This window comes from Lepidothrix coronata, unplaced genomic scaffold (assembly GCF_001604755.1).
Source record: "Lepidothrix coronata isolate B3197 unplaced genomic scaffold, Lepidothrix_coronata-1.0 Scaffold29, whole genome shotgun sequence".
Classification (NCBI taxonomy): Eukaryota; Metazoa; Chordata; class Aves; order Passeriformes; family Pipridae; genus Lepidothrix; species Lepidothrix coronata.
The window spans coordinates 6,221,405-6,236,051 of record NW_016690209.1 but is presented as its reverse complement, the minus strand read 5'-3'; the positions used below and the strand labels follow the sequence as shown (position 1 = coordinate 6,236,051).

The 14,647-nt window shown below is 46.2% G+C and overlaps 1 protein-coding gene across 1 annotated transcript; it reads left to right on the top strand.

The window, feature by feature from the left end:
* Positions 1–1,002: 1,002 nt before the first annotated feature.
* LSG1 (large 60S subunit nuclear export GTPase 1) lies at positions 1,003–13,125 on the top strand. The gene is made up of 14 exons (XM_017810464.1): positions 1,003–1,213; positions 1,288–1,461; positions 1,795–1,915; positions 2,487–2,573; positions 3,397–3,483; positions 5,533–5,593; positions 6,300–6,476; positions 7,327–7,752; positions 8,020–8,121; positions 8,835–8,978; positions 9,292–9,415; positions 9,987–10,066; positions 10,702–10,875; positions 12,183–13,125. Exons 1-14 carry the CDS (start codon positions 1,003–1,005, stop codon positions 12,360–12,362), a joined length of 2,148 nt encoding a protein of 715 aa, XP_017665953.1. The 3' UTR covers positions 12,363–13,125.
* Positions 13,126–14,647: the final 1,522 nt, after the last annotated feature.

Genomic DNA, 14,647 nt, shown 5'->3' with positions numbered 1-14,647 from the left:
CCGGCCCCACCGCCGCCGGCACTGCCGAGGGCTGGGCTGGGGCTGGCAGGGCTGGGCTGGGGCTGGCAGCCCTGCGCATCTCCCGATTGCCAGGGCCTCCTGCTGCAGCACCGACCTTGGGGTGGGGGTCAGCCGTGCCCCTGGGTTTATTAGTGGTGGGGCTGGTGGCTTCTGTGGGAGAGGGTTAGAGCCGGAAAGGGAGCGCTGGAGAAATCTGTGTCTGTGCTGAGTGCCACAGGGAGGGAGGAAGGAAAGGAAGTATGGAAAGATGGGTGGATGGATAGTGGTATGTATGGCCAGTCTTTGCGAGCGAAGATTTGGGAAAGGTCATTAACCCTTCGAGCCTGCGCAGTGGATTTTTTAGGTGAGACACAGCGTGCGCTGAACTGAGCCCACCCTTTAATCCTGAGGTTCATCTGCCGGGGCCGAGCAAGCTTGGACAGTGGCAGTGAGGGTCTCAGGACGTAGGTTTGTTTAGAGTGACCTTCTCTTAGATGGATTGCCTTACAAGGCTGACAAGATCCATCTGCCCGGGGGGCTGGGAATCGAACCCGGGTCGCAGTGGTGAGAGTCCTGCACCCTAACCACTAGACCACCAGGGGCCCCCGGATGGATAGTAGATAACACAGAATCACAGGATCAGTTAGGTTGGAAAAGACCTCCAATACCATCGAGTCCAACCTATGACCTAATACCACCATGACAACTAGTGTCCCATCCAGTCTTTCCTTAAACACCTCCAGGGACAGTGACTCCACCACCTCCCTGGGCAGTCCATTCCAATGTCCAATCACTTTTTCTGTGAAGAAAATTCTTCCTACTATCCAACCTAAACCTCCCTTGGCGGGCCTTAAGACTATGTCCTCTCATCACGGACTGGATGGATGGATGGATGGGCAGTGGGCTTGGACGGACAGACAGACAGGCAAGGTAGCGTGGGGACGGACAGGCAGGGCAGCAGTGCATGTGCGCCGGGTGGGTGGGCAGTGGGCACACGGAGCGATGGCGCGGCCGGCCGGGCACGGCGATGCGGTGCCGGCGCGGTGTCGCCGCTCGGCGGCGGGCGCGGGGAGCGCGGCCCCGCCGGCCCGGAGCTCTGCGGGGCGGACACGGCGGCGGCAGCGGGCGGCGGAAGGGGCGGTGGAAGGGGATGGCCCGCCCGCCCCTTCCGGCGGCGGCGGCACATGGGCAAGAAGCGGGGAACGGGGCTTGGGCGCTGCCTGCAGCGGCAGCGCGGCCTGGAGCGCCGCGGAGCCTCCTCCTCATGGGTACGGCGTGGGGGCTGAGGGAGCGGGAGGGAGGCCGGGGCGGCCCGGGCTGACGGCGCTGTCTTGTCCCGGCAGCTCCACGCCAGCGAGGTGGCCGCCGAGCGCGGCCCGGAGCTGCGGTCGGCGCCCGAGCAGAGCCCGCTGGAGGAGTTCCTGGCCACGGCCGAGCTCGCCGGCACCCGCTTCGTGGCCGGTGAGGGGCTGGGAAGGGACCGGGGCTGGCGGGGTAGATCCAGGGGCTGAGGAGGGGATCCCAGGGCTGGGGACCCAGGTGGAGGGCCGGGACCGATTTTGGAACGGAGGATTGGGAGTAGGAGTAGATATGATCTGATCTGTAGGGCTGACAATGAGTTTGCCCGGGCGGGGATCTGGGAGACAGAAGAAGGGGTCCTGAACCAGGGCTGGGGGGCAGCAGGGACAGGGTGGGGTGGCAGGGGTCAGCAGGGCTCAGGACAGGGTGGGGTGGCAGGGGTCAGCAGGGCTGGGGATGGGTGGCTTTGGATGACCGTCTCTCTCTCTCCGGCAGAGCGTCTGAATGCCCAGATCGTGTCTGCCCAGAGCTGCACGGGCCTGCTCACAGCCCAGGAGGCTCAGCGCATCCAGCAGCTGCACCAGGAGAACCAGGAGTTCCTGCGCATCCCGCGGAGGCGAGTCCTGCAGGGCTGGGCCTGGATGCCCCTTGGCTGAGTGGGCTCAGCCCCTTGGTGGCTCAAGCCTGAGGACAGCCCTCTGCTTTGTCAGTACCCTGTTCTTGGGGAAGCCACTAACTAGCCTGCATGAGCCTACATGTAACCACATGTAACCACAGCACAGGTGCCAGCCTGCCATGTGAGTGCTCCCAGTGCCAGCCCTTCTGGCCTGATTGTGGAGGTTTCCTGCTCAAAGTTTGGCACTGCTGGAGCTGGTGCATCCAGGCTGCCTGGTAAACCTTTCCAGAGCTCTGTGCATGGCAAACAGGGAGATTATTCCCCTGTCTTTAAGACCCTACAAATCTTAGTTTGAGAAAGGAGCTTTGTGTGATCTCAGCTAATAGAGTTTGTAAGGAACAAGGAAAGAAGGTGTACTTAAAGCTGCTGAAAACAGGTGCGCTCGTGTCTGAACTATAACTGTCCTGGCATAGCTGAATGTGTGGTGTTTGTGCTCTTTACGTTTACTGCAGTAATGTATCTGGTCTGAGTGCTGTTTCTGACCACTCACTCCAAAATATGCTTGTTACAGGCCACGCTGGGATAGGACAACCAGCGCAGAGGACTTGAAGCAAGCGGAGAGGAAAAGCTTTCTCGAGTGGAGGCGACAGCTTGCCCAGTGAGTGTGCTGCTTGTGTCTGGATAAGTACCTGGTGGCATTTAGAGACACAAGAAGCGGTGGGTTGTATTTATCCTTGCTAGACCAATAAAATTAACATCTCCCTGTACTTGTCCTGGAAGGCTGGACGTCTCAGCCACAGTCTTTGTGGTGAGCTCTGCAAAGCTGTCTTGTGTGTGTGTGTTCTTTTAAAATTTTTCAGGATGGCATGTGATGTTCTGCATTTGCTTGTGAAGTAGAGGAGCACTGGATGTGTTTTCTAAGAGCAGCAGTGCTGCTCTGAATAGCAGGCAGTACTACCAGCCTGTGTACAGCAGTTTGTGCTGGTCTGGTGCTACATCTGCTGGCTTGGAGAGTTGTGTGATATCTGCTCATGCCCTGCAAACCCACGCCTGCCCTGAGTAAAGTTGTTCAGGTGGTGGTAACAGCAAGTTAGAGGTTGTATAGAGCCATTTCAGGTACCATCCCCAAATTCGTTACCTTTTCCAAGTGGTACTCAATTGAGTAGTAACAGCTGGCACTTGGGATAACTTCTCTCATTTATTATTATTGTGTCTCTGAAATTTCACAGGCAGACTTTTGATTAGTTTTTTGTTCTTTTTGTTTCTGACCATTGTGTCACTGCTGAAGCAGTGTCACTGACAGCAGTTCACCTGGTGCTTGATCTGTTTGCAAAACCAGCAGAAATAGAACCTATATATGAGTCTGGTTTGAGAGCTCTCTCTAAAACTAAAGCCTCCTAGATCTAAGGAAAAACTGGTAGTGTGCTTACTGCCTGACATGGACCAAATGTGACATCTTTTTTTTGTTTGTTTTGCCTTAGCCTTGAGGAAGAGAAAAAGTTAATTCTAACCCCATTTGAACGAAACTTGGAATTTTGGCGTCAGCTTTGGAGAGTCATTGAAAGAAGGTAAAGTATTTTGCTATTGACTTTTAAAAAAGTAGTGTTTAATGAACTGAAGCTTTTGAGTCAGGCTTCAAGTGTCTGAGCACAGGAAAAACAAGTTAGTAATGTTTTGTTGTCAGCACTTGAAGTGATTTTGTTTCAAAGTGATCAAAATGTGATGTGAAGAATGGCAGCTGCTTAGTGGTGCCTGCTAGTTTTCAGCACTGTGATCTGCAGTGGTTTGCTCTAAGTCTCTGAAGATTCTTCAGATGCTGCTGCTCTTCCAGTAGCTCATTGTGGGAGGTCTCTTTTGAGAATGTGTCTTTGTCTCTTACTGAGATTAACCCCTTATCCTCTTTCCCAGCCACACAGCTGCAGCTGTTCAGGGGCAGGAGGCAAGGGAGATGAACTAAATGTTGGGAAAGAAGGAATCTCTTGGTCCTTGGCCCTTAGCTACGCAGAGAAGTTGCAGCAGTGTACAAAAGACAACAGGCGTCCTATCACAGGAGTAGCTTTGTTTGCTCTGCTGAGCTGTAATACAATAGGAGTGCTATCTGCTACGTTAATCTAACTGGGGCATTTAATTTCACTAGTAATTAAGTTTGAGATCATCTCATCTGATTTTCCTAAAATTGAAAAATACTTCACCAGTGAGGTCATGATGAGCTGGTCCTTTCACAGAAGGGGCTTTGTACTGGGTGCTGCTGGGCCTTTGGCTGGGAGAGTGCTGGTTGGGAGCATCCACTGTAGCGGATCATGACAGGCAGTGTGAGTGTACTGGGTATTTAGAGGTGGCTGGAATGTGTTATTAATGCCTTTCTGCTCTTGTTGAAGCTTTTTATTTCGTGTAGAGTGAGGATGCTGTCTTGGAAAGGAATGGAAAAATCATTCAGTCTCTTACCTTGCCAGATAATTTGATCTGTTGTCAGCCTTTTCATGTGTTTGCTTCAAAATAGTTCCCAGCAGTGTGATTCAGTAACTTCCCTGTATCCCATCCCAGTACCATGGTGTCTGAATTTCTGTAACTGCGCAGTACCTCTTTGTACCCTTGTGGCTTATTAAATTACTCCCTTAGGGGGGTTATTGATTTATTTTTTTTATATGTAACCAACTGCCTAGTGAGGCTTGAAATTCTTCCATTCAACCTTTCATGTTCTGAAGGTGTCCTGAGTTAACAAGAATCCCTGTCAAACAAATAGAATCAGCATGTGGCAATCAGTGTTTTAAACTACCTGCCTGCAGAACTCTAGTGGTAGAGGCTGTAGTTAAAGTTTCCCTGTCCTTTTGAGAAAAGAAGCATGAATGCCTGTAGAATCTGAAGCCATTGCATATAACTGATTTGTAGAACTGACGAGTCTTGCTCAAATATGTGGTGGCAACCTGGTGTCTGGTTTTGAAGCTGTTTGCTAAAAGCAGGTTGTAAGGCCATCCTTGCATGGGGGAGCAACATATCTTGGGCTATTTTTTCACTGTTTTATGCTTTTTATGACAAGAAGTGCACAAGGAAATTTTTAAAATGCCTGATATCAAACACTTAAAATCTGCAGGTTGTTTGTGGGAGACTTTATAAATCCTGTTCCATGCAAAGGGGACAACCACGTTCTAGAATATCTCACTGTGTAGGAAAACTACCTCTTCTTTCTTTCTGTAACCACCCCGCCACAGCTGGGAATGAGGACAGACAGAAATAAAGTTGTGTTATCACAGTTTTTAGTACCATTCTCAAGCACAGAATGCCACTGCTCTGGTTCTTGCTTCCTGAGTGTTTCTGGAGGGTAAATGGATTGGCAAAACTGGCGTGTTTCCTTCCCACTTGCCAGCTGTACAGGGGAATGAGCTAAGTGAGGAGAAAATACTGTACAGCAGTACTGGCTTGTAGCACAAGCCTGGCTCAGTTGGGCAGGTGGGCTGTTGAGATGCTTTGTTATTCAGTAAACGTACTTAGTAGGATAATACAGTTAAAACTATTAAAATTCCAAGCAAAACCTAAAAGCAAATAATTGCTGTGCCTTGCTGCTTCCTTTAAGGCAAAGTAAGGAGGAGTATTTATGGGGCTTTCTTTCACTTTTGCAGTGACATTGTAGTCCAGATAGTAGATGCTAGAAACCCCCTTCTGTTTAGATGTCAAGATCTGGTAAGTAAATCACTTTTTTGAATGTTATCTTAGTTATATATCATAAGGTTTACATAATTTATTTTTTGTTTAACACATTCAGCCACCTTGAAACTGTTCTACTGTTGTACCTAAGTGGATATCTTATTAATTTATGCAAGTATTATGGCACAAACTTATTTTTGTTTGATGTCTTTTGATATTTCACACAGGATGTTGTGGATTTAGAGGCAATTCTGCAGACATTATATTGCAGATATTATATTACTCCTCATTACCCACTAAAAGTGTCTTCACTTAAAGGAATTGTTCTGTGTAAAAACATAGTGGAATAAACCTGAGTGAGAATTACTGCACTGAAAGCAAAGAATCAATTATTGAAGTGACAGCTTTGTAATGACAGACTATAGAACACTGCATCAATGAGACATTAAATTGCTCAAATAGTTATCTTGGAGTTCCTGCTGCAGGGTGCTGATTAATATCTTGTCATAGCTCTAAGCAGACAAGGTGTTTGCACACGTGGTCAGCAACAAGCTGTGTTGTGGTAGTTGCATGCTCCAATTTGTCCTTGTAGTTGTCTGCTAAACACCAGTTCCACCTAGCCCAGGGGATGGTAAGCTAGGCTACACTCGTGTGGAGCTTGTCTTGCTGCTCTTGTATTACCTTGGGGGGAAGAGGAGTCGAAACCAGAGTATGGACTGATCCTTCTCTTCTTTTTTTTCAGGAAAGTTATGTTAAGGAAGTCAGTAATGACAAGGAGAACATGATCCTGATCAACAAAGCAGATTTGCTGAGTGAGGAGCAGCGGGCTGCTTGGGCACAGTTCTTTGAGAAGGAGGGTGTGAAGGTGGTGTTCTGGTCAGCATTGGCAGAGTGTAAACGGCTGTCTGGAGAAGCAAAGGTACTGTGGGTGAGCAGCTCAAACTACGTGTGTGCTGGCTGCTGCTGGTAACTTGCTTTGCAGCTGTGCTTGTGATAGACCTGAGCACCTTTCTAGGAAGGGCACTGTCCTCACTGTCCTTGTCTCGGGGAAGGATTATTTTAAAGACCTGTGCAGCTATAAAACAGCATTTGAATGATCAATTCAGAGACAAGAGTGAGGAGACAAAAATGGTCAAGAAAGTGCAGAACACAGAAATAGCCCTTGTAGACCTGCTTGCAAAATCTTAACCCATGTAAAGAATTGGAAACCTTTCCAAGAGGGGTGCTGTGAGGGTTATCTCTACAGAGTTTTTTTTCTCTCCCAGAGAGGGGAGGTGTTTCTTAGAGAACCTATAGTACTTGAAAGCTCTTTTTTTGCCCAGTGGAAGAAACTGAGTTACTGCCCCAAGTTACATGTTATCAGTAGGTGCTACTTTGATCTGTTACAGCCATTCAACTATGGAGTATCTCATATCTCCTTGTAAAAATACCTACTGTGTTCAGCTAGTTTACAGTCCTTGCATAAAATGTTTTTACAGACTGATTTAAAAGTAAGACTGAAAATGGTAGTTCTATTCTCTTTTTTGGGAAAGAAAGGTCAAAAAACCGTGAACAGTCCCTCTTGGAATACTTTTGTCATTCTCCTGAAATGAGCTGGTTGTGTCTACATCATACTTGACCCCTATAAAAACTGTGTGATGTAAGCAGTGAATTGTCAGCCCTTGGGATGTGGCTGATGAAAATACAGTCGCTTGCACTGCAGCAACTTCAGTCAGGAGCAAGGCCTAGTGCTGTCTTTGCATTTCACCTCTGAAATGCTGTTCACACAGGAACAGGACGCTGAAGGTGTAGCAGAGCACCCGAGTGATTCTGAGGATGAAAGCTCCAGTCAAGAAGGAGACAACACAGCAGAAGGTAGTGCAGAAAGCACATCCACAGACAATGCTTTGCAAACTGTAAACCAAGTTCTGCTTAGTGATGATGACAGCAGTGATGAATATGAAGACTGTGAAGAAGATGAAGAGGAGGCCTGGCAAACCTGTTCTGAAGATGAAGATGAGGACAACATAAATGCTATTGCTCCAGAGAGGATGGGAAACAGGACTGATGGTGCTGCAGTGCAGCATGTAGTGCAAGAGCAGAACAGGAATGTCAGGAACTTCAGCCATCTAGTACAGAGAAATGAGCTGCTGGAGATATTCAAAACCATGCACGATGGACCAAGGGTGAAGGATGGGGAAGTAAATGTTGGGCTGGTGAGTTGGACTTTGTGCTTTAATGGAATTTGTTTAATCTAAATTTTAATTCCATATGCCTCTACAGCTAAAATTTGTCCTGTAGCCTGGCTTCCTATAAGGCTTTAAAAACTAGCAAGCACAAACCACTGCAGCTCAGTGTTCTTCACTGCTTGCCCTGGTTTTTTAGTACACTTTATTGGAGTACTTTTGTGTCAGAGCTCTGTCAGTCTTCTGGCATCACCCTGCCTGATACCACTGTTACCATTCCACTTCTTTGTCATCCAGGTGGGTTACCCTAATGTTGGCAAAAGTTCAACCATCAACACAATCCTTGGAAACAAGAAGGTGTCAGTGTCTGCTACACCAGGCCGTACAAAACACTTTCAGGTATTGCTAACAAACAGCATTGATCTTCTTTATTATTTCTTTTTCCCCAGTGGAAGGGAGCTTCATTTTGAGCTAGTTGCAAGCACATGCAGTCACTGAGAACTCTGCCAACCTGAACTCTGGCCAGCAGAGTATGTTGGAGAGGGATGATCTTGATGTATAGAATTTTGGAACTTTAGTTCTTGCTTTCAAACTCTTGCCACAGTGTGAGTCACTTATGAGAGCTGCTGTGCAATGGGAGATGTTTTAAAGTGAGTGTTTCTCTGAATAGCTCAAGGTCAAGGTTTCAAACCACCCTTCTTGTTCACATCATTGCTGTGAATGAGTCTAGTTTACTGCTGGTTTTATATTGATCAGGCTTTAATTTGGAGGTAGCAACTCCAGTGCTATAATGTGGGACCATTGTGGGATTTGCACTTGCTCAATCTCCTACCTGTTTCAAAACACAATTAAATGTTTCTGGAGTGCTTTCTTCTCTCCAATCAGACTGGAGAGCTGAGGGTCCTGTCTGGACACCTTATTTAGGAATTTTGGAAGTTCTGTGGTCTTTCACATCCAATTTCCTTAATTCATCACCTGGGGCCAGCAGGGCAGATGTCTGTGTTAGTAGAATTTCTGCATCCATGTTTCATCTATGCATTTATTTTTTTTGTTCCTGTTTCCTCCATGGCCACTGACTTGCCATTGTGAACTAACTGGTTATTTTCATGTAGACCCTGTATGTGGAGCCTGGCCTGTGCCTTTGTGATTGCCCTGGTCTGGTGATGCCATCTTTCGTCTCTACCAAGGCAGAAATGATTTGTTCTGGAATTCTGCCTATAGACCAGATGAGGGACCATGTCCCACCTATTTCTCTAATATCCTTTGCATGGGGTTCGTGGGAGTGTCTGCAAGGGTTGGATCTGGAGGATGCCAAGTAGCGTGTTCCAGCCCTGCTAGCAGCACACATGCTCATGCCTTGAGGGCAGTGGGACACACTGGATAAAACAGCCCTGCTGTGTTGGTCTTTTCCCACCTCATTTCAACTTTGTCTTGTTGTCAAGCTTGTTTAATTTTTCTGGTTTGCAACAAAATCCAGAAGTCATTCTTCATGTGTGCTCTTGGAGTGACGAAGGGGCAAGGTTACTTGTGTAGCTGAAAATCACCAGGTGGTTTCCTTCACTAGCTCACGTTTGCCAGCATATCCCACGAAACATTTTGGAAGCAACCTATGGAATAAGTATTATAAGGCCAAGGGAAGATGAGGATCCAGACCGAAAGCCAACAGCTGAAGAGCTGCTAACAGCATACGGATGTGAGTGATGATCCTCATAAAACCTGTCACCTACACTCTGTGCATGGTCCTGAACATGTTTTAAAGTTAGGCCCACCTTGGGTTTGTTGTGCATTGCGTTAGGACTTGCCCTCTTCTCAGCAGGGCCTTTGTTAATGGCTCATCTCCTGTGTGTGTTTTGCCAGTCTCATCTGACAGGTGTCAATGGTGTGGAGGACATTGGTGAGATACCCTGCCAGTCTATAGTGTGGTGCTGTTTCAAATACCTCACATCAACTGTGTCTTGAATTAGACTCTGAAGAATGCAGCAAATTCTGATTCTCTGGCCTTAAAACAAAAATAAAAACCCAGCAGTTTTTCTGCTGGTAGGGAGATGTCAGCTCTCATCATTCCTTTCAGGTCAGGATGCTTCTGTGGTACCTCTACAGTCAGCAATATTGTCTTTTTTTCCCTGCTTTCCCCAACAGAAGCCTCTTTCTAAGGGTGGTTTTTTTTTTTTTGACAAAGAATACAAATGTGCAGTTAGGCAGTAGACAAGAACATATTCATTCTCTTGTACTTACACAGAATGTACTTTGGATTTGCCTTCCAGATATGAGAGGCTTTATGACAGCTCATGGACAGCCAGACCAGCCGAGATCAGCTCGATACGTGTTAAAAGACTATGTCAATGTAAGTGCTTCCTACATCTGGGTTTTCTTTCCTGCTAGGAAGTGAATCGAAGGTTTCACTAGAGCACAATAAAGTGAATTCTGTTTCTCTGGATGAAGTCACTGTATATCAAAATACTCTTTAGGTCGGGCTGGTTTTATGTTTTAAAAGAATAAACTGAACTTCTCAAGCTGCTTAATATTAAAAAGATCCTTGCTTAACAATATGGTGCTAGCTAAATAAATAATCATATCTCTAAAATAAGCAGCAGATATTCAGGAAACAAACCCATATTCTATAGCTGGACCAATATTTGGCACTAAGGACTGTAACTCTCAGTGTTGTAATACTGCATTTTTCTGCAGCACTCTTGGCAACTTATTGTTGAGGATTTCTTAATAGGATCCTCCAGTGCTCCTGAGAGTTTTGCAGTGTATTGTTTGCAGCTGGAAATGGTGCTTTGATATAGAGGTGGAACAGTACTTTAACTTAGAAGTTGAGCCAGTTGTTGCCTAGGAGGAGAAATAAAGTGTACTTACAGTTTGCCAGTGTGAGCCCCTGGACTTCGGGCCCTTCTTAGGTTTGGGGTTGTTTTCTTTCCTCTGTGTTTTCTCTCTAAGTTTCTTTGGTCATAACTGTGTCCATTGCTTTCACAGGGGAAGCTGTTATATTGCCACCCACCTCCTGGTATTGACCCAAATGATTTTCAGCACCAGCATCAAAGATGCCTGGAGAGCAGAACTGTGCAGGCCCCTGGACAGGTGAAGCCTGAGAAGAATACCAAAGCAAAGCAGATTGAAAATGTGGTGGACAAAACATTCTTCCACCAGGTAAATTCTGGAGGAAATTTGTTCCATGAGTTTTTGCTACAGCACTTATTAGTAATTACTGAGGAAAAAAAGCCACCTCTGAGGATGGAGGTGTGCTGGGTTGAGTTAATGGTGCTAGGTGCTGTGGGATCTACATATAATTTCTATCTAAGAACTCTCTGTTCTTTTTATTATCTCCTAAATCACTGTGAATGTCCTAGGTGACTGGCAGATTGCTAATGAGCTATGCATAGCTGATTTTTAAGAGGTCAGTAGGGTGACCCTTGTCATTATGGACCTAACATCAATCTTGAGCAAACAGGGGGGTGACTGTGAAGACAGACAAGGAGGGTGGAGTGACACAGTAACTGACCTGGAACATGGCTTTGGACTAACAGGTCCTTCAAACTAACGTTCCTTTCTTGAGCTAACATTTTTAGGGGATGTGATAAGCTTCTTTAAGACAATTGATTTAGTACTACCTGAAATCAGGTGAAAAGAATATAAACTGATTTAAAATCCAATGGAGAAATCTCAAAAATAAGTAGAAAATGGGAATTTTTCTTAACTTGTATGATTCTTGTGAAGTCCCACGGGGATCTGTTTTGCCCCTACACTACTGAAAAAATGTATTAGTGACTTGTAGTGAAATGTGAAATCCATAAGCAATTAGGTCTGCATACCTGACAAAGATCAGAACAGGTGTTTAGCAGTGAAGAGAGTGTGTCAGACAGCATGCTTCATTCTCTATGGTTAGCTGGATATGAACAGTATTTGTTTAGCACAGCTAAAGATAATAATGCATTTTGAAAACAAGAACTTGGGCGCTTTTCAAAATAACATAGAAAACTGTGACCTGAAAAGAATTTTTGGGATTACCAGACTCTTCCTCTGTCTGCCCAATGTGCTGGCACAAGCTGTGAGCCCCATCAGTGCTACCCACGCTCCAGACTTGAGCAAATTATTTTAGTCTGTGGCTTTCACAGATGCCAGATTTATTTTGCAAAGACAATTTGTTGTGTGCAAAGCAGAGGCTGTGAGAATCCATCCCAGTGCTGTAGCTGATGTCTGTCGCAGTGTCTCGTCAGTGCTCTGCCTCTGCTGGCAGCGGTGGGTGCTGGGGACCCGGTGCAGCTGCAGGCAGAACTGGAGCCTGCTGGCAGGCTTTGGCTGGGATGTGTGGTGTGACCTTCCTGCAGCTCTGGAGCGGGGGCTGAGCAGGTCCTGATGGGTTTGAGCTCGCCTGTGTCTGGTTTTACTGACATATTGCAGTTCCTGTGGTTAAATGTCTTCTCATCGGTCACTGGTGATTGTGTCTGCTCTTGCAGGAGAACGTCCGTGCCCTCATGAAAGGGGTCCGGGCTGCAATGGGATACCGGCCTGGCAGCGGCCTCGTGCCTGTGACTACATCCAATCCTGGGAATGTGGTAGGAAAGCCCTGGAAAAAACATGGAAACAGGAACAAGAAGGAGAAAATCCGCAGGATCACCAAGCACCTGGAGGCTTAGCTGTGGCACCAGTACTGGACTTTTCCAGGGCAGGGACTGCACTGTCCCACAGGCCTTAATTGAGGGGTAAAATAAAAAGGATAAGTGGGCATCACTAGCTCACCTGGTAGCTCTGTGCTGTGGATTGGCCTGGGCAGGGGTAAGGGTGGGCTCTGGTAGTTGGAGCTCATCCCTACTGGGAACAAAAGAGACCTGGCTGTTTGTGTTATCTGGAAGCCAGCCCAGATGTTTGACTGCTGCTGAAACATCCTTTCAATGGGAGCAGATGGAGCCATGCGGGAGTGTTTTTTCCTTCCATAAAGGATGTATTTTATGGCTGTTGCAATCAAAGCAAGCCCTGTAAATCTGACTAAAATCTTTATAAACAGTTGAACTTCAATGAGTGATGTTTGTTACATTATGAGACACTATTGCTCATCTCCTTTTTTTTTTTTCCTGTCTTTAAAGCTGGTTTGTTGATTTGACAGAACACTTTAGTGTGTTGAAAAATGAGGTAAAGTGATCTTTATTGCCCTCTTCCTTCTCTGCTGTGCCAGACCTATTCTGTAGAATCTGGTACTGAAACCACTCCCAATTTCCCAGCTTGAGCAGAGCATGGCACACTGTGCAAGGAAAATGCTGCTTTTATGTCCTTCACGCTGAGCTGGTATCAGTTGTTTTCCTGTGTGACTTCCCACTGGTATTTTAAAACATTAGCTCCGTTTGACTGGCTAAAAATCTGGTGCTAATTTGTCCTTAAATATATTTGAGATTTTACTTCCTATATGGTGTCATGTTCTGTCTCATTGACCTAGTCACAGAAGTGTCTAATAGCAAATTTTAATTGAGTACATGACTATTTGATGCTAAAAAGACTTTACTTGGGGTCAGACTTCAGTGAGATTTACTTCTTAGCTGCCCTGCTGAGAAAATGTTTGTGCACTTGGTCAGTTCTCTTCATTCCTAGTGCAGCACAGGGAGTAATGACAGGACTGGAAAGGCTCACAAAGACGAGCCGTGCTTTGTTTTTAGGTGGTGGTGTAACAGATGATTTTGGTCTCCGATACTAAAAAAGAGATTGCTGTCTTTTAATATGTACTTTCCAGGCCTTAAGTGTGGATGGAGAGATGAAAGCAACTGCTGAGCGAAGCCACAGCAGATGTGGGGTGTGCAACTAAGCTGGTTTTGGCTTTGTGACCCTTTGTCTGTGTGTCCTTTACAGCCAGTTTGCACTGTGTGTGCAGAGGGTCCCCTGACAGCAGAGCTCTTGGCTCCTGCTTCCCCTGAGTTGAATTCTTAATTACATCACTGCAAGGAAGATAAATCCCTACCTGCAAAATTAAAGCATAATTACACTAAATGAATATGGTCAATGGTATTTAAATCAATGTACTGTAGCGGAAAGTAAATTCTTAGGAGAGACTATTTAATCTGTTTCTCCCGGCAAAGGTGATCTTTGCCTTTGTTTGCTGAAGAGGTTATGCCTTAGCCAAATCACTCTGATCCAGCTTCTCCAACCTCCTTGTAGGAAAGATACCTGCTTTTGTCCTTTAGGGACCTGATTGCTCAGAAACACCCATTTCTTTTTGTCCTGTCCTGTGTCCTGAAACTACTGCCTGTCAAATTACCTGCCAAACTTAAGTTGGAGTATCCTTTACTGAAGTTTTGAAATACTATTTTTTTTTCCTATTTTGTCTTTCTCTTTTCAAAGCACTTTGAATTCTTAGCTCATGTTGCACGTACCTGAGTTTTCTTTTGCATTCTCTGCCTTTTCCTGTCAGCTGGGTCTCCATGAGCCTTCTTGCTGGACAAGCTGTGTCCTGATGTAGACCTTTGCCAATCCAGTGAGTAACAGAAATCCCCAGGGCCTGAGACTTGAGACAACTGCTTGTTGCTTCCAGGAACCTTTGGCCATGGGACCTGTCAAGTGACTTGCAATGTTTGCATGAGTAAATAGAGGATAATGTAAATATGACCAAGCAAATACTGTTTGCTGAGGTTTGTTAAATGCAAACCGCTCCTTGCTGTGCTCTTGCCTTGATAGAAAAGGACCCAAAGAATGCTAATATTTTATGCTGTTACTGAGCAGGACCATGGTTAAATTAATGCTTTCCTGTGGTGGTCTGGTCTGTTGCTGATGCTGAACCGCATCCCTGGCCTGGCTGACAGCTCAGGGCAGCAGTTGGCAGGCATGAGGCGATGTGGGGACTGCTCAGTTGTCAGGAGCCAGCACAAAGGAGATGCTGTGCTCTGCCCTCACCACCTGTGAATGAGCCTCTGCTACTCCACTGCTTTCCACAGAAGGC